The following is a 21296-nucleotide window of genomic DNA, read 5'->3' as shown; positions in this document are numbered from 1 at the left end:
ATGCGTTTGTCAAGTGAGAGAAAACAAAATCTGCTGAGAAAGAAATGTTATTTTTACACTTTTAATGTATTTTTATTTAGAATGGCCCATGTCTAAAGGCGCCTTTGTTTGAACTAGATATAAATACAGCTCACCAAAATAAAAAGCCAACAAGACCCAAGGATGACTAGAGCTGGCACAGGAACCCACACCAAAATCCCCCAGACCCCTTAACCATAAGGGAAATAAAGCATCTGCTGAAACAACATGGACATAGAATATCAGGGTTGGAAGGAACCTCAGGAGGTCATCCAACTCCCTGCTCAAAGCAGGACCAATTCCCAACTAAATCATCCCAGCCAAGGCTTTGTCAAGCCTGACCTTAAAAACCTCTAAGGAAGGAGATTCCACCACCTCCCTAGGTAACCCATTCCAGTGGTTCACCACTCTCCTAGTGAAAAAGTTTTTCTTAATATCGAACCTAAACCTCCCCCACTGTAACTTGAGAGCATTACTCCTTGTTCTGTCATCTGCCACCACTGAGAACAGCCTAGTTCCATCCTCTTTGGAACCTCCCTTCAGGTAGTTGAAAGCAGCTATCAAATCCCCCCTCATTCTTCTCTTCTGCAGACTGAACAATCCCAGTTCCCTCAGCCTCTCCTCATGTGCTCCAGCCCCCCAATTCTTTTTGTTTCCCACCGCTGGACTCTTTCCAATTTTTCCACATCCTTCTTGCAGTGTGGGGCACAAAACTGGACACAGTACTCCAGATGAGGCCTCACTAATGTCGAATAGAGGGGAATGATCATGTCCCTCCATCTGCTGGCAGTGCCCCTACTTATACAGCCCAAAATGCCATTAGCCTTCTTGGCAACAAGGGCACACTGTTGACTCATATCCAGCTTCTCATCCACTATAACCCCTAAGTCCCTTTCTGCAGAACTGCTTCCTAGCCATTCGGACCCTAGTCTGTAACAGTGAATGGGATTCTTCTGTCCTAAGTGTAGGACTCTGCACTTGTCCTTGTTGAACCTCATCAGGTTTCTTTTGGCCCAATCCTCTAATGTGTCTAGGTCCCTCTGTATCCCTACTCTCCAGCATATCTACTGCTCCTCCCAGTTTAGTGTCAGCTGCAAACTTGCTGAGGGTGCAGTCCACGCCATCCTCTAGATCATTAATGAAGATATTGAACAAAACTGGCCCTAGGCCTGATCCTTGGGGCACTCCGCTTGAAACCGGCTGCCAACTAGACATGGAGCCGTGTCTCTCCAGGAAGGGTGCCCAGCCAGTGATCTCTGGCACAGTGGGCCTGATCCTGTGAACTGATGAAGACTGGCAAGTCTCATTGCCTTCAGTAGGAAATGGAGGGTACGTTGCAAGATCAGACCCAATAAGCATTAAGACTGTTCCTGAGTGCTACACCCTCCAATGCTTTACCGGAGAGCCCACAGAGAGGGTCTCCATCAGATATGTACTGAAATGCTGCCCTGCAGTAACTCCCTGAACAGTCAGGCTTACAGAAAGGGATAGGAGCACATCTGCAATGGCCAGTGTTCCCTACCACACGGAGAGAGGATGCAGAATCAGTGAGGCTACTGCCATAGCAGCTGTGGGGCAACTCAGTTTCATAGCCTGGAAGTAGAAGGGTGGGGAGATTCTTCTCCCAGCTCCCTGCAGAACCTCCTCACATCAATCCCCATCCACTGAGACTTGGTGAAGGATTGGGGGAAGAGGGCAGCGACACTGTGTGTGGGTATCACTCTATAAAGGCAGAGAAGTTCACCACCTTGTCATCAAGGTGAGGTCAATATCTGGAAAGATGCCAAGAATTTCAGAGATTTAGAAGTTTTTCAAAAAGTACCTGAGTGTTTCTTTCAGGGACCTCTCCCGTCCCCATTCTAGTCCTATTAGTGCCATCCTGATACCACGACATTTAGGACAGTTCTGTTCCATTTACCATTCTGCCCTTGAAAGTAGCTTCTGAGACTTAAACCTACCCCTTTGGCATTCTTCTCTTCAAGGGCCTTCAGACAGAAATCCTTCAGATTTGCATAGGGATCAGTCAAGAGCTCCTTAAACTGCACATCATAGAACAGGTTAGATCTGAAGCAAGGTGTCTTAAAGATGGCAACAGGTTGCTTTAGCTTCAGTGACACCACTATGTCATCCTGGACCTGTTTGGTGGCTGTGGCAGTCAGGGCGACGCATGGTGTGTTGGGTATGCGAGAGCGTAAGGAGCCCAGTCGCAGGTAGTCGGGTCGGAAGTCATGTCCCCACTGGGAGACGCAGTGAGCCTCATCTATTATTAGGTAGGACAAGAGGTTTCGAGACACAAGGGAGTTCAGGGTGGGCTGGAAGGAGGCGGCGGCTGCCATCTCTGGAGTGATATACAGGAGTTTCACCTGGGGCTTCTCGCTTGCCAAGTCAGCCAGGATGGTCTTCCTTTCCTGAGCAGAAAGCTTGGAGTTCAAAGAGTAGACTTTGACCTTCAGTGCCAACAAATGATCCACTTGGTCCTGTGATTAAAAAAGAAGCAAGTGGCATTGAAGAAAGTCTTTACCAAAACAATTACTACAGGAGATAAACACAATAACCTCTAGTCCTATAGTTTCGAGACTCTGTCCACCCACATCTCACCTACTGCATAGCCTCAACTCCAATTGTCTTTAAGTGCAGGAGTCTTTTTAAACAGGCTTAACTGCAGTAGCTAACAAAACTGCTCACCTTTATCAGCCACCCATCTCTTCAGGTGACCAACAGCATTTCTAAGAGACAAAGGTTCTCTTATCAGCAATGAGACTGTCAGCAGGGACCCAGTTATTTTCAGATGTTGGAGATGACAATGAGATCATCTCAGGATGATCAGCATCAGCTCACTGCACTGAAGGAAAATGCATGACAACAACAACTACTCACATTTTTATAGTGCATTTCATCTCTCGGGATCCCAAAGCACTTCACAGATTTAACCGAGTATAGACTATGTACCAGGATCACTTCAATCAGCACTAAAATTGAGCCATCTCTCGGGTAAAATTAAATCAATTTTAAAAGCCAGAAGGAACTATTAGATCACCCATTCTGACTTTCTGCATAACATCAGGCATAGAATTTCATCCAATCACCTCTGCACAGAGCCCAAGAACTTGTGTTTTAGCCAAAGCATCTCTTCCAGAAAGGTGTCCAGTCTTAATCTGATTACATCAAAAGTGGAAGAATACAGCACTTCTTTGGTAGTTGTTCCAATGGTTAAAGACCATTCCTGTTAAATATTTGTGCCTTATTTCTAATCTGAATTTCTTTGGCTTTGACTTCCAGCCATTGGTTCCAGTTTCGCCTTTCTCAACTAGATGAAAAAGCTCATTAGTATCTGCTGTTTTCTCCCTATAAAGATACTTATATACTGTAATCAAGTGATCGCTCAATATTGTTTTTGATAAACTAAAAAGATTGAGCTACTTAAATCCCTCACTGCGTAAGATTTTCTCCTGCCCTCAAATCATTTTTTGAGCTTTCTTTCACTCTCTCTTTTCAACATCCTTTTTAAAAGAGTATGCAGTATTCCAGTATCAGTCTCACCAATGCCCCATACAAAGGTAAGATCACCTCTCTACTCCTGTTTATACATCCAAGGATCGCATCAACCCTTTTGGCCACAGACTGACACTGGGAGCTGAGGTTGAGTTGCTTGTCCACTATGACCCCTACATCCTCTGCAGAATCACTGCTTTCCAGGATCCAGTCTTCCACTGTGTAGTTACAGCCTGCATTCCTTGTTCTTAAATGTATAAACTTGCATTTTGCTGTATTAAGACAGATTTTCTTTGAATGGGCCCAGCTTATCAAATGATCCAAGTCATCATTATTTACCATTCTGCCAATCTTTGTGTCAGTTCAATTTTATACGTATTTCCAAATAATTTATTGACAAGTATTGAAAGCGTCAAGCTTAGTCCTAGAACATCACTGTGGAACATCACTAGAAACAGCCCCATTTGATGGGAATTCCTCACTGACAATTATTTTTTGAGATCTCTCAGTTCCTGATCCCTTTTAAAAAATAGCACAAGACAACACCAAAGTACATGCTAACCAGAATGTTGTGTGGTATTAGACTTTTCTAAGGCATTTGATTTAAGTAAAACAGCAGGGAAAGTCACTCTTCACAACTGGGTGAAAAAGCCCCAGAAAAGGCTAAATGTCCATATGCAATTGCCCTGAAGCCTTAAGTGTTCAAGGAGTGGTGCTGCCTGAAACTTCCTCTTTCCGTGATGGAATGGGGAAGAATGACAGAAAGACAGCTTGATGCTAAGCAAAATATCTGTTATGAAGAAAAACTGATATTTCCCAGGGGTTTTAGTACAGAAATAAAGAAAATAATAGTTTTCTTCTTAGGAATGGTCCAGTTTAATCCATTTCAGATGTTCTACTTTGCTGCCTCCAGATAGTACATCTCTGAATGGAGGTAACAGGCAACGGGGCAAAAGGAGAGAGAAGTGATCATTTAGATCACCTATTAAAAGTTTTAAAAAAAGATCCCCCTGCAGTTAGTTTAGTTCAAGTCTCCTTATTCCCACCTTTAGGATGTTAGATTGTAATACAGACCTGCCACGGTTCTGCAAGCCACGACACTTTAAACTACAGTTAATTGGAAACACTCTACTGTCAAGGTAGTTAGCAGCAGTATTCTCACTTACTCACAGGATCAGAAAACCAAACCCACATCAATGAAATGAGAATAAAGAGACAAACTAGGATCAGAGTTTGGCAGTGAGGGAAGGGATTGGATCCAACTGTGCATCCACACAGTCTCCCCACCCTCCCTTCACTGATTGCTTTTCCACAGCTAACAGGAGATGGTTACCTGAATCAGTGCAATCAGAGGTGAAATGACAATGGTGATGCCCACTGCCAGAACTGCAGGAAGCTGGTAGCACAAGGATTTCCCTGCCCCTGTGGGCATGCATACAAAGACATCGTTCTTGCCTGCAAAGACAAACAAAGCTCAAGGCTACTAAATCGTGGCAATTTACTGAGATTCTGCTCTGGAGAAGTGGGCACAAAGTCTTTTAGATCAAGACAAATTATATTAGAAGTGTGTCTCTGCAAGTACAATGCCACATGCCAACATGAGAGAGGTTTCTTTTAACTTTTAAAATAATAGTAAAAAAATAGCAGCAATATTTTGCACTTCTCTTCCGGCTTCCTTCCAAGCAACTCCAACCACTTTATAAACATTAATTGCACCGCATAACACCTTGGATGACAGGGATTATTCTACCCAGAGGTGTAAATCAAAGTACAGAGAAGTTAAATGACATACCAAACCTGTATAAGCTCACTTCCAGAGAAGCTTGCTTTTAACTCAGGTTCTACATCCAGCTACCAAACCACCTGGACCTTTATCGCAGCCTGTTAAACTTTACAACAAATTCTCCCAGTACTGGACTGGAACTGAGAATCTGCGTTATAGATAGTTTGTTTGATAAAGAATATTCTATCACTGTATTAAATAGCATCCACTGACAAAGAAGGATGCCAACCAATACCATGCTATTTAACAGGCAGAATCATACTGGTGATCTAATGCTGCCATGGCTGCTGCCAACAGCTGTGTGCATGTGCCGGTTTCTAGTGGAAACAAGAGAAGGATCCTGGGATTTTGACTCAGTATCAAAACAGGTGTGACACTGGTTCTTTGAATACCATCTCACAATGCAAGACTTAAAATTGAAGAGATAAGGTTAGAGTCCCAAGAAAGACAGTCATGCCTTACCTTTCACCACTGTCATGGTTGCACTCTCTTGCAGAGAGGTTTTAAAGGAGTCAAACCCAAAGATCTTTTTCAGCGTTTTCTGGACCTTGCCATCTAGGCCTGAGGGAGTGTAGTCGTTCATCATATAGGTACAGTACTGGAAATAGGTCAAGGTAAACAAGAAGGAAAGGAGCTTACTTAGCTCAACTGTTGTTCACATCAGCAACCAATCACAAATTCTTCCTGGTCACTGAGAGATAATTTTTCCTATTAGATTATTGCTGCCAAAGCATCACAGTTTAAACTGCTCCAGGAATATTTTTCTGAGAGTATATATGCTTCCAAAGTCTGTCTCTGACAGAGACAGAATCACTTGTAAATCAGCTTCCCTCTCACATACTAAAAATAAGGAAAATCTAATCTCATTTACACTTGTGGCAAATCCCTTCTTAGAGACAGCTCTAGCTAGTGCTTCTAATGTAGAGCCACATGTCGGAAACAACTAAGCAAGAAGAGAATCCACTTATGCAGTACTTTCTTTAGACTGAGCACAGCATCTGATTCACACACAACCTGCCACCCCACTGGGAAGCTTACTGTGAGAAAATGGCCTGATTAAACAGAAAAGGCTAAGGGAACATCTGTGTCTTTTCTGCTTGCTCTCAATTCTCATCCCATGGCCTCTAATGCCTCTCACCAGCTCTCTTCATACTGGCACCTTCTTCACCTGCTCTCCTTCCCTCTCTGCCAACCTTACTGCTTTCCAGGCCTGATCTCTCTCACAGCCCTGTGTCATTTGGTATTCTCCACCTGCACTTGCTTCCTAGTTGTCCCCACAGCCTTCTTCTCCCTTACACCCACTACTTCCTTCCTTCCTCCCCCTCTCACATCCTCTCTACGCCCAGACCCTCTTGCCTTCAGTCTGCTTCCTCCACCCACACTCCTGCCTCTTACCACCTTCTCCTTCCCCCAGAAAGCTCCCCCACCAATTATCACTGAGGCAGCAAAGCTGAAAGTGCCAGGAGAGGAAAGGGGTGAAGAAAATGGGCAGGTTCAAGGTTCCCTTTAACCCAGACCAGGCCCAGGCACCGGAGCTGGTTTTAGGGCAGTAACTCTGCTTGGCAAAGGAACCACCTGAATCAGCCTCCCCCCAGGGAGAGGTTGAGGCCCAAGAGACTAGCCCCTGCCTGCACCCTCACTCCAGGGACTACTTTATCCACAGGTGCTATCCCCATTCCCCTTTATTCCGCCACTTCCCCCTGCCTATATCCTTCCGCCCAGGCTACCCCCCACCTCATTACTCGCACTTATTCATCTACCGTATCGCCTGCTGTTGCTCCAGCCTGGGCGCGGGTTGATTACGTCAGGGCTAATCCCCTTTAAACAGCCCAGTAGGTGCCATCGATTTTAGAGTTCTGTCCTCGGGAGCGCACATTCCCCTCCCCAGCCTCTCGTCTAACAGGGCCACGTCTCTGGACACCACACAAACCCTAGGAGCGCTTCAGGCTCGAGTTCACTGGGCTCAGCCTAAGCCGGAAGGGGTGGGTCTTGTTGCTATAGTGCTCGCCTCTTTCTAATCCCAGCGATTTGCCTGCGTCATCCTCGGTCGCCGGAAGTGTGCAGTAGTCGGGCTGAGGAAGATGGCGGCGGCGAAGCGAAGCGTGCTGTCGTCGTTGGCGGTTTACGCGGAAGATTCCGAGCCCGAATCCGACAGCGAGGCCGGCGCGCCGGGGAGCGATGGAGGGACGGCAGCGGGTGAGTTCAGGGGGAGCTGCCGCTTTTCCTCCTCAGACCGGGCTCCTTCGCCGGCCGGAGAGCGCCCGTCCCGACGGGGGTCGCATCCTCCTCGCTCCCGCGGGAGGAGCAACCCCCGCACCCCCGAGAAGCGCTGCCCACTCCTCTCCGCTGCCCCTCACGGGCGGGAGGCGAGTGGCGGCGGAGAAATGCCCCTAGGAGAGGCGGGCGCCCCCCGCCCCTCCACCAGTGCGCCCCTGGGAAGGGATAAAACACTCTGCGCTCATAATCTCTATGGGGAGCCTCTCCCCGGCTCAGGGGAAATCTGCTCTTTTCCCTTTCTCCGTTGTAGAAGGAGGGAGACTATTCCTTCGGATCCCAGTGGATCCGTATCACTTCATCCCCGGTATGCTAATGGGGGGCTAAATCTCTTGCGGTAGCTGCGAGGAGGAGGAAATTACTTCTACTCCCTCGTCACCAGTAATCAGAGAAAGGGAGCAACCTCCCGTCCCCAGAGGAGTCAGCTGCCTTTTCCATCTTCAGAAAACAATCAGCTTTAACAGTGAAAAAGTTCTCCCTCCTGAGTCTTGTGGGAAGTTACAGACTAGTCAATTTAATTTTGGTACCTGGAAAGATAATGGAGCATATAATCCCCATAATCGGTTTGTAAGGACCTGGAAGGTAATAAGAAACAGTCAGTATGGATTTGTCAAAAACAAATCAGGTCAAACCAACCTAATATCCTTCTCTGACAGGCTAATAAGCCTTGTGGGTAGGGGGGAGCTGTAGATGTACTATATCTCAACTTTAGTATGCCTTTTGATGCTGCCTCCCGTGACCTTCTTGTAAGCAAAATAAGGAAATGTAGATTAGCCAAACCTACTATAAGATGTGTGTGCAAGTGGTTGGAAAACTGTATTCAGAAAATAGTTATCAGTGGCTCACAGTCCAATTGGAAAGGCATATTGAGGATCATATCATATCATGAGGATCTGCCCTGGGTCCACTTCTATTTAAGATATTCATAAATGATTTGGATAATGGCATAGAGAGTACACTTGTGAAGTTGGGAGACAATATCAAGCTGAGAAGTATTGTAAGCATTATGGAGGGCAAGATTAGAATTCAAAATGATCTTGACAGTTTGGACTGAAAAAATAGTCTGAAATAAATAGGATGAAATTCAGTAAGCACAAATGCAAAGTGCTGCACTTAAGAAGGAATAATCGCACAAATACAAACAGGAAACGAATGCATAAAAAGGAATACTGCAGAAAAGGATCTCAAGATTATAGTGAATCACAAATTTAATGTGAGAATGGTTCAATACTGTTGCAGAGCTCACATTTTGTGTTTGCAATTGTTAGTGTCCATCTAAATCAGGGTGGATTCCTCTTAATCTTTTTTTGTAATTGTACTTTTTAAGCTGTTTTCCTAAAGAACGGTCGACACACTCACTGGTTGGTAACTATTCCAATGTGGTGTTTTAGTTGTAAATTATAGTCGTAATGCTAAATTTTGCTAATCAGGAGGATGCACAATTGCTCTACACATTTAACCAGTTATGTAGCTTGACATACATTTATTCAGTTTCTTTATTTTTACATTTTTTACTATTAAGAAATGTATTAGTCACCATTTTCTGTTTTACTAGATGATTAGTCATTGTCGTTGTGTATCAAGCTGTATTTGTATAGAAACTAGAATTCAATTAAAAGTACAAAGCCAGGATTTTAAAATTGTTTTTATTAAGAATTAAAGCTACCATAAGTGTGCTAGATACAGAAAGGAAAAAATTATCAAAATACATTGTACAAAAGTAACTTTATTAAACAAATGATCTAATTAGTGAATTGACGTGATTATTTTTGGTCACCGTATCCTTTGGAATTTTAGAACTAGTAGATCTCATTTCTTCCTATCTAGTTGTTTAATAGATTGGGAGAGAAAAACAAGCTTGCCTGCTTTTTCAGCTCCTAGTCGGTATCTTAACTTAGAATGAACTAGTTATTGAACTGAAGTATTTGAATAAACTGAAATGAAGAAAATATTCTCTCTGTATCTGGAGAAGAGGGAACTGCAGTCAAAAACTGGTTTAGCACTTCAACTCTGGTTCCAAGTGTTTAGTCAGTGACTTCAGCCAATTTGATGGCTTGACTTTCTTTAAAACATCAAAATAAAAACTAATATTACTCAATATCATTTTATTGAATTACATTATTTGACTGTAGTGAATTCAGGCTTTAACACAGATTCTTATAATTTCAAATTTTAAGTGGTTTATGATGAGAAATTTAATTTAAATTTAAAAATTTGGTTTAAATTTTTTTTATCCACCTTGATCTAAGTTAACTTTATGCCTTGATTTCCCCCTCCCCCCTATTCCCCCCATGCATGGACTAGAAGAAAAAGGAGGTCTGGTCTCAGAAGCATATGGCGAAGATGATTTCAGCCGGTTGGAAGGAGATGAGGATGGGTATGAGGAAGAGGATGATGAAAACAGCAGACATTCAGTAAGTAGTTTGTCCTCTTATGCTAGCTGGTCTGATTCCCTATTTAAATATTTCTATAGTGCCTTCTGTGTAGGGAGTTCAGAGTGGTTCCCTAACAGGCCTTTTTTTACCCTCCCTGTGAACTAAGAATAGAATGCAGAAATCCTGACTCTTCATCCTGTCCTTCAACCACCAGACCATGCTTACCAAATAACTTCATTTCCTTTTGTCTATTTTAAATCCAAGAACTCTACCTTTAAAAATATCAGCTCAACTCATCTGTGTTGCTTGTTGCTAACTTTTAAGTTGCCATTTTGACTCCACTTTATGGATAAGATAAGGTACTGGCTTTATGATAGTGGAAATGTAAAATAAACCTTCATTTCTTGTTATATAAAATTGGTGTATGAAATCTGTAGTGGGGAAATGGAGAAGAGAGATGGAAAGCTCGGTTGCACTTCTAAGAGGCCTGGGGAAAGCCCTTTAAAAGGGCAGCTAGCTTTTGCATGATCAGGCTGGAGGATTAGAAGGAATGAAATTGTGTAGCATCATGTTGGTTTTTTTGTGTATAATCCCACTTACTACATCAGTATCTTGGTGTAGCAGTGATTTCTTGTCTAGATCTGTATGGCTTTTGTTTGTCATGAAAGCATAGCATGTTTATAACAGCATTTAAATACCAAAGTAATGCATATCGCAAAGCATCCCTAAGACACATATAGTGCATGAGAACTTCACAGGATGCCAATTAGCCAAATGTAGTTATGAGATACAAAAGGGTGGTCAGTCTCACCATGGAGCAGTGGCCTAATGAGAAGCCCAACTGCTATGAATGGGGAAGTTGGGAATCTGTTTTTGGGTTCCATCACTGGATCCAGCTAAGAGCATCCATCTTCTGGATCCAACCCTTGGTAATAGGTGGTTGAGAAACATATAAAGCTCCTTCCCTCCTCTAGCTGCAGAAAGGAAGAGAAGGAGCTTCTCTCCTTGCCCTCCACAGTCTACTGGCTGGTGTGAGATTGTATCTCTGCTGTTTTGCCCCTTCTCCAGCCTTTTAGTTGCTGTGTGGAGTGCAGGAGGGAAGTGGTCACTGTGACTGTAATCCTTCTCCACAAATTCCATTTTTTGTGACCTTCTCTTGTGATTAACTTCAGTGTCTCAGCTGCTGCTCTTAGCTGTCCCAAACTGCATCTGGAATTTAAGTTATACTTTCACTGGCTCTGAATAGCAGAAGTGAAACAGGCTGCTTTTGTTAAATTCATTCTTCTGCAGCTTAGAAAAGCTGTGACAGAGGAGATCCTGGAGTAATTTTTGGGTGTTCAGAGAGTGTAAACTAATGCAGTTTCATAGTGTTACATTGGCAACCGTAAGGGCTAAAAGCATCTTTTTATTTAAAAAAAGATAAAACGAGAGAGGGGGGCTTAAATTTTGCAAAAACTGATGGGTTAGGCTGAAATGCTTGCCAGGAAAACTTTCTTGTTCAGCACTGTGAAGTGGATTTTTCAAGATCTGCATGGACAGTTTCTTGGAATATATAATGTAGCTAGCCACTATCTCAGAGGGGACAAGATGTGGAGAGCATCTAACTTTCTTCAAATCTCTGTACTAATTATTCATACACTTCCAGCTCTGTACGTTACTTATAGCCCTGGATGGTCTACGACCCAGTTTCCTAGACTGGCTCTCATCTTATGTACTGTTGCAATAGTAGGACATCAGTTTCTGGGACTAATACTTCAAAGATTAACATTAGAGCCTTCTTTGTGGAAGGCTTGACTTTGGAATTTGCTACTTCTCCTGGTTCAGCTGAGTCCAGGTTTAGTGGCCTTCAGAGAGCCTTAATTGACTAGGCTTTTGTCTGTTTTTCCATATATTTACATTGGCCATGGTATTGACCGGTAAGCTGCTTCCCTGTGTAGTTGTGTGTAACTTGTATGTTTGGTTTTGTAAATAATACCTGTATGTTAAGGCAGTAGATTTCTAAAAACCCTTTGCGTTGTCTAAGACTTAATATTCATGAAAGTATTGCACCCCATGTTCTCTTTGATTTAATAGCTGTTATAAACAAAGGTACCTTCTCATTGGTAAAAGCATCATGAGTCTGATAAAAACATGAAATTATTCTCTACTGTGATCTTGAATTTTTCTGGCAATTTGACATGCTAGTTAGGACTGAGATGTCACTTTCATTAGCAACTTCTCTTTCGGTTTTTAACTTTCTAGTTTGTTTTTTTCTTTTGAAGCTGAAACATCAAGTGTTTGAGTTCAGGCCAGAGTTGAAACTGAATGGAGAAGTTTGGGGGAACTACAGTCAGCGGTCTTTAAGTTATGAGAGGACAAAAAATATTCTCTTTCTTCAAAAGTGACCCTTTTGACTTGAGTTATGTATTTACCTCTAAAGATACATAGCTCTTTATGACTCAAGTTAAGTAGCTAATGGAGCAGTGTAATCCCAGCTGATAATCAAACCTATTGGTAAAGCCATAGGGCACACTTTTAATAGGGTTTACCATGCCCATGCATTTCAAAACTTGATCTCTTAAAGCTCTTTAATTGGTGGCATTTTATGCAACATCTGGCTTTTATTTCTGAATGGAAATAATAGAATTAAATCCTTCCAAACACCGGCTGTCTTCTCCTGTGTGTTTTGGAAGTTGGGTGAAAGTGATTTATGGCATTAAACTAGAATGATAAAGATGCAGTGTCTGCTGGCATCACTGGATCTTTGAAGCTTGTGGGTCTGGCTTAGCACCACCAAGCCTGCATGCTGAGTGGGATGGCAGGCAAAGTATGCTCTGTGTATGTTGCTGGTGTATGCTTGGTGTGCAGTAGGTCTTGCAAATGCTGCTTTTTCTGTGAGGATTACTGAGCAAGAGCAAGCAAAAACTAACGGCTGGAATTATCAGATGATAAAAGTTTGCTGCCTTTATTGTCCAGTTTTGAATATTCAGGAGCTATATGAATTCTGCAGGGGATATTTGCTACTTAAAGTTGTTCTTTTGCTAAGCAACTCTTTTCCATGGTTTATCTGATTCATCTGTTGGTCATGCAAAGGGGTGGGATAGAGCTCATAACGACTTGTTGGTTGAAAGGGTCTTGGACTGTCACTGGGTTGTTGAATGCAAGCCCCTTGCTTTATATGCAGGAACTTGCCAAGCCCACCCTTTAAGCTTAATCCTGTAAATTCTTGTCTTGTAGGAAGATGACGATTCAGAGACTGAAAAACCTGAGGCTGGTGACCTAAAGGTATTTTGGAAGTGTGGTGGGGTGCGGTTGGGTAGCTGTCTGCAACAGGAGTAAGTCTTAACAGCATGGCTTGGTTCATGGTTTGTTCTCTGCTCTGGTTAGTCTTAGTGCGTAATTGTTTTTATTCTATTTTATTTGCACCTGTAACATGAATATTCCGGGATTTTAATTCTGGCTCCAGAAAAAGATCTAAAGAGGCAGCCGAGCTATCTAGCTGGAGCATTGATTGATTGATTGGCATGCAGAGGTCTGAAATCATGAGTGAGCCATGTTGTGAAATGGATCTGACATGGTGGGATACTGACAGGAGGCTTTATTGCACTGATCTGACAGAGATCATAATGTAATACAAGGAGCCTATCCTGAATATTCAGAGCCATGTTCTGACACACGTCTGAACACTTTCATCTGGAAGACAGATTTTACATGAGAAACAGCTTGATTCAATTTGGAGTTTATTCCTAGAGATTGTGAAATCTTACAAAATCATTTGAGAAATAATCCAAGCACTTCACACTAGTCTGAGGGTTTGTCTACACTACGAGATTATTCCGATTTTACATAAACTGGTTTTATAAAACAGATTGTATAAAGTCGAGTGCACGCGGCCACACTAAGCACATTAATTCGGCGGTGTGCATCCATGGTCCGAGGCTAGCGTCGATTTCCAGAGCGTTGCACTGTGGGTAGCTATTCTGTAGCTATCCCATAGGTCCCGCAGTCTCCACCGCCCCTTAGAATTCTGGGTTGAGAGCCCAGTGGCTGATGGGGCAAAAATCATTGTCGCGGGTGGTTCTGGGTAAATGTCGTCAGTCATTCCTTCCCCCGGGAAACAACAGCAGACAATCATTTCGCGCCGTTTTTCCCTGGATTGCCCTGGCAGATGCCATAGCATGGCAACCAGGGAGCCCGTTCAGCTTTTTCTTACAGTCGCCGTATGTGTACTGGATGCCGTGGACAGAGGCGGTACTCCAGCGCTACACAGCAGCATTCATTTGCTTTTGCATGATAGCAGAGACGGTTATCAGTCGTTCTGTACCATCTGCTGCCAGTGTAATTTGACAATGAGATGATGGTTATCTGTCCTTCTGTGCTGTCTGCTGCTATCATGGGTGCCCCTGGCTGAGATCGGCTGGGGGTGCAAAAGCAAAACTGGGAATGACTCCCCGAGTCAATCCCTCCTTTATGGTTTCTAAAAATAGTCAGTCCTGCCTAGAATATGGGGCAAATGTACTAGAGAAGCAGTATATTAGAGAATACAGCTGCTCTGTGTCAGATCCCGCAGAAATGATGAGCTACATGCCATTCACGGGGGGGTGCCCCTGCAACAACCCCACCCGTTGCTTCCCTCCTCCCCCAACCTTCCTGGGCTACCGTGGCAGTGTACCTCCCATTTGTGTCATGAAGTAATAAAGAATGCAGGAATAAGAAACACTGAGTTTTTAGTGACATAAAATGAGGAGGAGGCAGCCTCCTGGTGCTATGATAGTCCAGGCAGGACATTAAGCAGTGTGGGGGAGAGGAGCCCAGCATCCCACTGCTATGATAGTCCAGGCAGTACAGAATCTTTTCTTTTCACATGAAAGGGAGGGGGCTGATTGAAGCTCAGCCCCCAGTTGCTATGATGAAGACGGTTACCAGCCGTTCTGTACCATCTACTGGGAATGACAGGGAGTCATTCCTATTTTCACCCAGGCGCCCCCGGCCAGCCTCACCTGAAGCCAGCCAGGAGCACTCACGGGTTGATCAGAAGGACAGTTACCAGTCCTACTGCACCGTCTGCCACTGGGGAGGGGAGAGGAGCGGATACTGCTCTTCACTGCTGCAGCATCGTGTCTACCACCAGCATTCAGTAGGCATAGGGTGACATTGAAAGAAGTCAAGAAATGATTTCTTTCCCTTTTCTTTCATGTGGGGGCGGGGGGGGGGAGTAAATTGACGAGCTATTCCCTGAACCACGCCGGACAATGTGTTTGAACCTACAGGCACTGGGAGCTCAGCCAAGAATGCAAATACTTTTCAGAGACTGCTGAGGACTGTGGGATAGCTGGAGTCCTCAGTACCCCCTCCGTCCCTCCATGAGTGTCCATTTGAGTCTCTGTCTTCCCGTTATGCTTCTCACGCAGCACTGTGTAGCCTGTAGAGTTTTTTTTCAAACGCTTTGGCATTTCATCTTCTGTAACGGAGCTTTGATAGAACAGATTTGTCTCCCCATACAGCAATGAGATTCAGTATCTCCCGTACGGTCCATGCTGGAGCTCTTTTTGGATTTGGGACTGCATCGCCACCCGTACTGATCAGAGCTCCATGCTGGGCAAACAGGAAATGAAAATCAAAATTTTGCAGGGCTTTTCCTGTTTTACCTGGCCGCAGCATCCGAGCTGAGCTGTCCAGAGCGGTCACAGTGGTTCACTGTGGGATACTGCCCGGAGGCCAATACTGTCGATTTGCGGCCACACTAACCCTGATCTGATATGGTAATACCGATTTTAGTGCTACTCCTCTTGTCGGGGAGGAGTACAGAAACTGATTTAAAGAGCCCTTTATATCGATATAAAGGGCCTCGTAGTGTGGATGGGTACAGCGTTAAATCGGTTTAACACTGCTAAAATCAGTTTAAATGCGTAGTGTAGACCAGGCCTCAGTGTTCCTGTTGTAAGGATTCTTTCTGTAAGGATGGACTGTGAAAGACCATCATTAATATCAAATTAGAGATTTCCAAATAATTGCTTTCATAAATTACCTTTCACATCCTTGTGCATTGTATAGCATATACCAGGGAATACTTTACACAACTTTGTGGTGCAAGGCAACAGCTGTTTAATAACATGTAGTAAGACTAAACAGGGACAGGAAGTATATTTGGTGGGGATACTGTATCTGCTTGAAATTGCATAGGAAGCATCTATAGAGAGCTAAAACTAATGTGTTGGAATTTGGCTAGGAAATTAGGTTAAGAATTAATTTCCCTAACAATATGAAAAATGCTGTTGGATATTGAAAGAGAACAGATTGTCAAGGCCTTCGTTTTACCAAGGACCTGTGTCCTCTCTGACAAGCTATATCTTAACCCTACAGCAAGGCATTCTGATTTTCAGCAGGAGTTTGGAAATACTATGGTAGCTTCAGGTACTCTTAAAATATAGAAGTCTTTATTGGATAGCATGAAAATTAACATAATGATTTCAGTATTATTTTTATCCACTTTGAACATGTTTCACAACAGCCCCGCCTCATCAGTTTACATCATTCTTTGTATTAAGTCTGTCTGTACTTAGAGACTTTGCAGCTGGATGGGAGTCTGTGAGTGTCTTGCACCTGGGAATGCGTGGGATATGGTAGAGCTTTTTGGCATACAGGAGGAAGCTGAGGTTTTTGATCCTAAGAATAAGGAGAAATACATTGCAGCTTTCTCTTCCGTCTTTATTCAAGGGGGAAAGTGATTGCAATTAGACCATAACAGAGTTAAAAAAAAAGAACTAGACAAGTTCATGGAGGAGATAGATCCATTGGTGGCTATTAGCCACGATGGGCAGGGATGGTGTCCTTAGCCTCTGTTTGCCAGAGGCTGGGAATGGGCGGCAGGGGATGCGTCACTTGGTGATTGCCTGTTCTGTTCATTCGCTCTGGGGCACCTGGCATTTGCTGCTATTGGAAGACAGGGTACTGGGATAGATGGACCTTTTGGTCTGACCCAGTATGGCCATTCTTATGTTAACTGGGTGAAGAGGCTGGGGAGCAGGCTTCAAATTTCTAGTTCCCTATCTCAGCAACCACTTTCCACTTCTAAATACTGGCCATTGCATCCATCGCCAATGGCTGAGCACATTAGCTGGATGTTTCTTCTAAAATTATCAGCAGACTCAAGAAAATACACATTGGTTTGCACTTGGTTCATGTTTTTACAACCATATGGGCTAGCAACAATTTTTAAAACAAAAGTTTAGACTCTCCAGCAGAAGCTAGTCCCTGCTGCAGAACACAGGGCCCTGGTGTGGCTACTTGCTCTGCACCTGTTGTGTGAGTGAATGAGCTCAATCTCCAGAGCAGTTGATGTGACACTTTTTTCCAGCTGTAAATTTCACCTGAAAATACTAATTTTCTTCCCCATGTTACAGGTCATTCAGCTGCAGACAAAAACCTGTTCATGACAGCAGTGATGCAATCTCTCTGGCTACACCTTATGTATTACTGTGCTAAAACTTAAACTATCTATCAAAATATTCATTTGTAAACCGTTTTCTCCTTTAACTTCCATGCTTCTAATGACTAATATGCACTGCTGTCCCAATCAATAGGGCTGCAGTTGTGATACCATGAACACTCTTAGTATTACTTCTGTTACCATACTGCCTAGGAGCCTAGCTCTTGGATTAGCCTGTTGTGCTAGGCACTGTACAAACACATAACTAAAAGATGGTTCCTGCCCCAAGGCACTTACAGTCTGGGTTCTTGCACTAAGTAAAATGGGCAGGAGATGGAGGAATAGAGCTGCTCTGTGCACACACATTTGTAATAAGCAGTAACAGGCAAGAAAATACAAACATGGAGATAAAGCCACAGAGGCTGAGTGACATGCCTAAGGTAATGCAGTAAATTCTGATTCCCATTCCAGTGCCTGAACTAGGAACACCTTGCCTGCAGCCTCCCTGGTTCTCAGAATATGCATTCTACTTTGTCACCTTCCTGCCACTGATTTAGTGATGTCCTGGAATTCAAATGGTTCTAGGAATAGAGCCACCATTCACATCTGTGCTATTCCTCCATTTGAATTGGCAGTAGCTCTTTTTAAGGCCTGTTCTCTCACTTTTAGCTTTCCACTGCTGTTCTATCAAAGCTGGAGCAGAGTGCCAGCTACACGTGCTCTGTGGAAGAACAATTGTAACAGAAGGGATAATGGGGGAAATCCAGAGTTACATAGAGTAATGTTGTTAGAGCCGTACAGTAAATGAGCAAAACATTGTTCAAACATAAAAGCAGGTCTTGCATCAAGGACTTTAATGGTCTAATTTAAATACAGTATTAAAGAGAGATGATTGTGTCCAAAACTTGGAATAGTGCATCAGAGGAGATTGATATTGGGAATTGAGAAAATGCTTGATTTCAGACATGAGAAGAGAGGAGTCAGTCATGACAAGAGGCAGACTGTTGCTGTTATAGGCAGTAGCATGGAAGAAACTGTAAAGCTGAATGGGAGGCTGAGGCTTAGGGAGTATTTAGGCAAGTGGAGTATGTTGGACAAGGAGGGAGCCTATGCCTAGGGGGAAGTGAAAGCTGAGATCTAGGGTCAAGTTTAATACATACATAAGCAGATGCATCACCATTGACTTCAGAGGACTTGTACCCACTACTATAGCAGTTAGTGCCCTTAACAAGGAAAAAAGTTGCACACAGCCTTGGACGTGAGAACCAAGAGCTCCAACGTAATGTGAAAAAAGAAGAAACTGGAATGGTTTAAAACACAACCCTATGGCAAACTGGAAGGGAAGAACATTTTGCTCTGTCATTATGCTTCTGAAAAATAATTCACGCTTTCATTATTTTTTTTCATAACCTGACAGCCCGTGTCTACTCTACAATAATCGCTTTGGGAGCTTTGATATGATTATGGCTGTGTTTGAATTAACTGTTCAGTTTAGAGAAGTAATAAACATTTTAAGATACCTTAGAAACCAGCCTTCTTGCTGGGAAGAGACATGAGAAGAAGGAAGGTCTTGTGGTTAAGACAGAGGACTTGGGGAGACCGGTATTATTTTTCCTAACTCATCTACAGGCTTAGTGTAGGCAGGTTGTTTAATCTCTCTCCACCTACTTCCAGGAGGTTTTGAGGCTTAATGTCTATGAAGTGCTTTCAGGTCTTTTGAGAGAAGATGATATATTTAATGCAAGTGTGTGTAACTTCTTTAGTCTGGAATAATACCTTGCTCTTGTATTGCACTTTTCATCAGTAGGTCTCAAAGTACCTCACAAAGGAGATATGTCATTATTCCCATTTTACAGATGAGGAAACTGGAGGCGCCTCAAAGCACTATATGAAAGAAGATTTATGAAAATTCCCCAATAGGAAGGGAGACTAAAGAAAATGTAAATAGTGAACCCATTATGAGGACAGGTGGACAAGTAGAGTTGTCATCATCTCTCCCTCTTCTCCTTCTTGTGCTGACAGCTCAAGAATTAATTATTCTAACTCTTTCCAGAGAGTAGAAACATAATTTATGTATCAGAATTCTTCTTAAAATATAACAGCTGAGCTGTTTGCCCCTGCTTTAGTTGAGGTTTTAGTTAAGTAGCTGAACAACATTCCATATCCCATTTAAACCAAGTCTTTGAAATTATGTTTCTAAAAGATAAGGTCTTAATTCTTAGGCTAGATCTTTCCACCTCAAATGCAGGATATAATCATTCCCTCCTTCTCAGTATAAAACGTATCAGATGATAAACTGATGTTACACTAGATCAGTGGTTCTTAACCTGTTTATGCGGTGGTTCTTAACCTGTTTATGCGGCCCACAATGTGTTACGTGGGCCGCAGGTTGAGAACCACAGCACCCCCACCCCCTTTCCCACAGAGGCAGCCAGGAGGGGAGACCTGGGCTGGGGGCAGGGCACCGGGAACCCAGGACCCCTGCACCGGGCCAGGAGTGCAGTGCCAGTTGCGGACCAGCAACAAAGCCCCTAGGCATGGAGCCCCATCTATAACCTGGCACCCTGCAACCCCTGGTTCCCAGCACCCCCTACCCCATCACAGCCCAGAGAGGCCCCCCACCCTCCCCGGAGATCCACTCTCTCACTCCCTGATGCACTCGCCAGCACCCTGCTGGCAGGAGCCCTCCTGAAAGCAGCCAAACCTTGTCTCCCTCTGAGCTAGCCCTGCCCCCATCAGACCACAGCCACAATTTCTTAATTTTTTTTAGCACTCAGCTGGGCTGCATGTGGGCTAATTGGGCCACGGGTTGAGAACCCCTGCACTAGATCTTGGCCAGTTGGACAGGGAAATATCCTTTCTGTGTGAGGAGGCAGTCTTATGAAGTTGCGCCTGTCTTGGGGAAGAGGTGGAAGAAATGGCAGGGAGAGCGAAAGGAAATGGAACTCTGATAATGCTCCAGTTATATTTCCCTTATTAGTTGGCTTTAGGCCTAAACAGAATAGGCATATGCCTAGGGTGCAAAATAAGAGTGCCACAAAATATCCTTTAGGCTGTTTGTTCTTTGAAGTGAACTGCTAGCCTGGAGAGTCCTCAATCATGAGTTTCCTAAGGGTGTCATCCTGCCAGGTGGCCCAATGCCAGGTTCCTTAGGTGGGGTGGGATTTTGTTAAAACACATCGCCCTAAATCTTATCTGAGGCGCTGGATGAGTTTTCACTAGCAATGCTACCAAGAAGTCCATTGGAAAACTTCATTTTAAAAGTTTTGTTTGTAAGAGTTGCAGGAATTTCATACCTACTTTTTCCACCAAGTGGCAGTATATTTCTGTTTTATTTCTTCCTATCCCATGGTCTTCTTAACATGTTCAAACTAGGGAGTAAACATAATCCTGGCTATCATAAACCCAAAGCATGGCTAATGGAGAGCCATTTGATTAACCCACTAACAGCTTTGGATAACATCTTTTCCGGCCAAACATAATTTTCATTCTCCATTGGTTTCATAAGAATATAAATATGACCATACTGGGTCAGAACATTTAGCCCAGTATCCAACAGTGGCCAATGCCAGATTCTTCAGAGGGAATGAACAGGGCAATTATTGAGTGATCCATCCTCAGTTGTTCAGTCCCAGCTTCTGGCAGTCAGAAGTTTTAGGAACACCGGATGCATCCCTGATCATCTTGGTTAACAGACATCGATGGACCTATCCTCCATAAATTTATCGAATTCTTTTTTGAACCCAATTAAACTTTTTTGGCTTTTTCAACGTCACCTGGCAATGAGCGCCACAGATTGACCATGCAGTTTGTGAAGTACTTCCTTATGTTCATTTTAAACCTGCTGCCTCTTAATTTTATTGAGTGGTCCCTAATTCTTGTTATGTGATGGGGTAAATAATGCTTCCTTATTCACTTTCTCCACACCATTCATAATTTTATAGAC

General features: G+C 43.5%; 2 protein-coding genes across 16 annotated transcripts in view; one reads left to right on the top strand and one right to left on the bottom strand.

Annotated features, from left to right (window-relative positions):
* The window catches only part of RECQL5 (RecQ like helicase 5), a 59101-nt gene extending 51843 nt beyond the window's left edge, over positions 1 to 7258 (bottom strand). For 10 of the 13 annotated variants that reach the window (XR_007768971.1, XR_007768972.1, XM_050920597.1 and 7 more), the window contains exons 1-4: positions 7028 to 7258; positions 5756 to 5891; positions 4844 to 4965; positions 1977 to 2495 (exon numbers count right to left, since the gene is read on the bottom strand). Coding sequence is in view for 11 of the 13 variants with exons in the window: in XM_050920597.1 (XP_050776554.1) it covers positions 1977 to 2495; positions 4844 to 4965; positions 5756 to 5879 (765 nt within the window). In the remaining 2 variants the exon portion in view is untranslated. Of the gene's footprint in view, positions 1 to 1976; positions 2496 to 2703; positions 2745 to 4843; positions 4966 to 5755; positions 5902 to 6874; positions 6998 to 7027 lie in introns of those variants that run through there. The other 3 variants (XM_050920598.1, XM_050920608.1, XM_050920600.1) reach the window with 3 other exon arrangements.
* A 77-nt stretch (positions 7259 to 7335) lies between these two features.
* SAP30BP (SAP30 binding protein) overlaps positions 7336 to 21296 on the top strand; it is a 59518-nt gene continuing 45557 nt past the window's right edge. The window contains exons 1-3 of one of the 3 annotated variants that reach the window (XM_050920616.1): positions 7336 to 7489; positions 9875 to 9981; positions 13159 to 13206. In XM_050920616.1, the coding sequence (XP_050776573.1) occupies positions 7375 to 7489; positions 9875 to 9981; positions 13159 to 13206 (270 nt within the window). In that variant the 5' untranslated portion in view covers positions 7336 to 7374. Of the gene's footprint in view, positions 7490 to 9871; positions 9982 to 13158; positions 13207 to 21296 lie in introns of all 3 variants that reach the window. The other 2 variants (XM_050920615.1, XM_050920617.1) reach the window with 2 other exon arrangements.

The sequence above is a fragment of the Gopherus flavomarginatus genome, chromosome 12 (genome assembly GCF_025201925.1).
Source record: "Gopherus flavomarginatus isolate rGopFla2 chromosome 12, rGopFla2.mat.asm, whole genome shotgun sequence".
Lineage (NCBI taxonomy): Eukaryota > Metazoa > Chordata > Testudines > Testudinidae > Gopherus > Gopherus flavomarginatus.
This window is presented reverse-complemented; position numbering and strand designations above follow the sequence as displayed.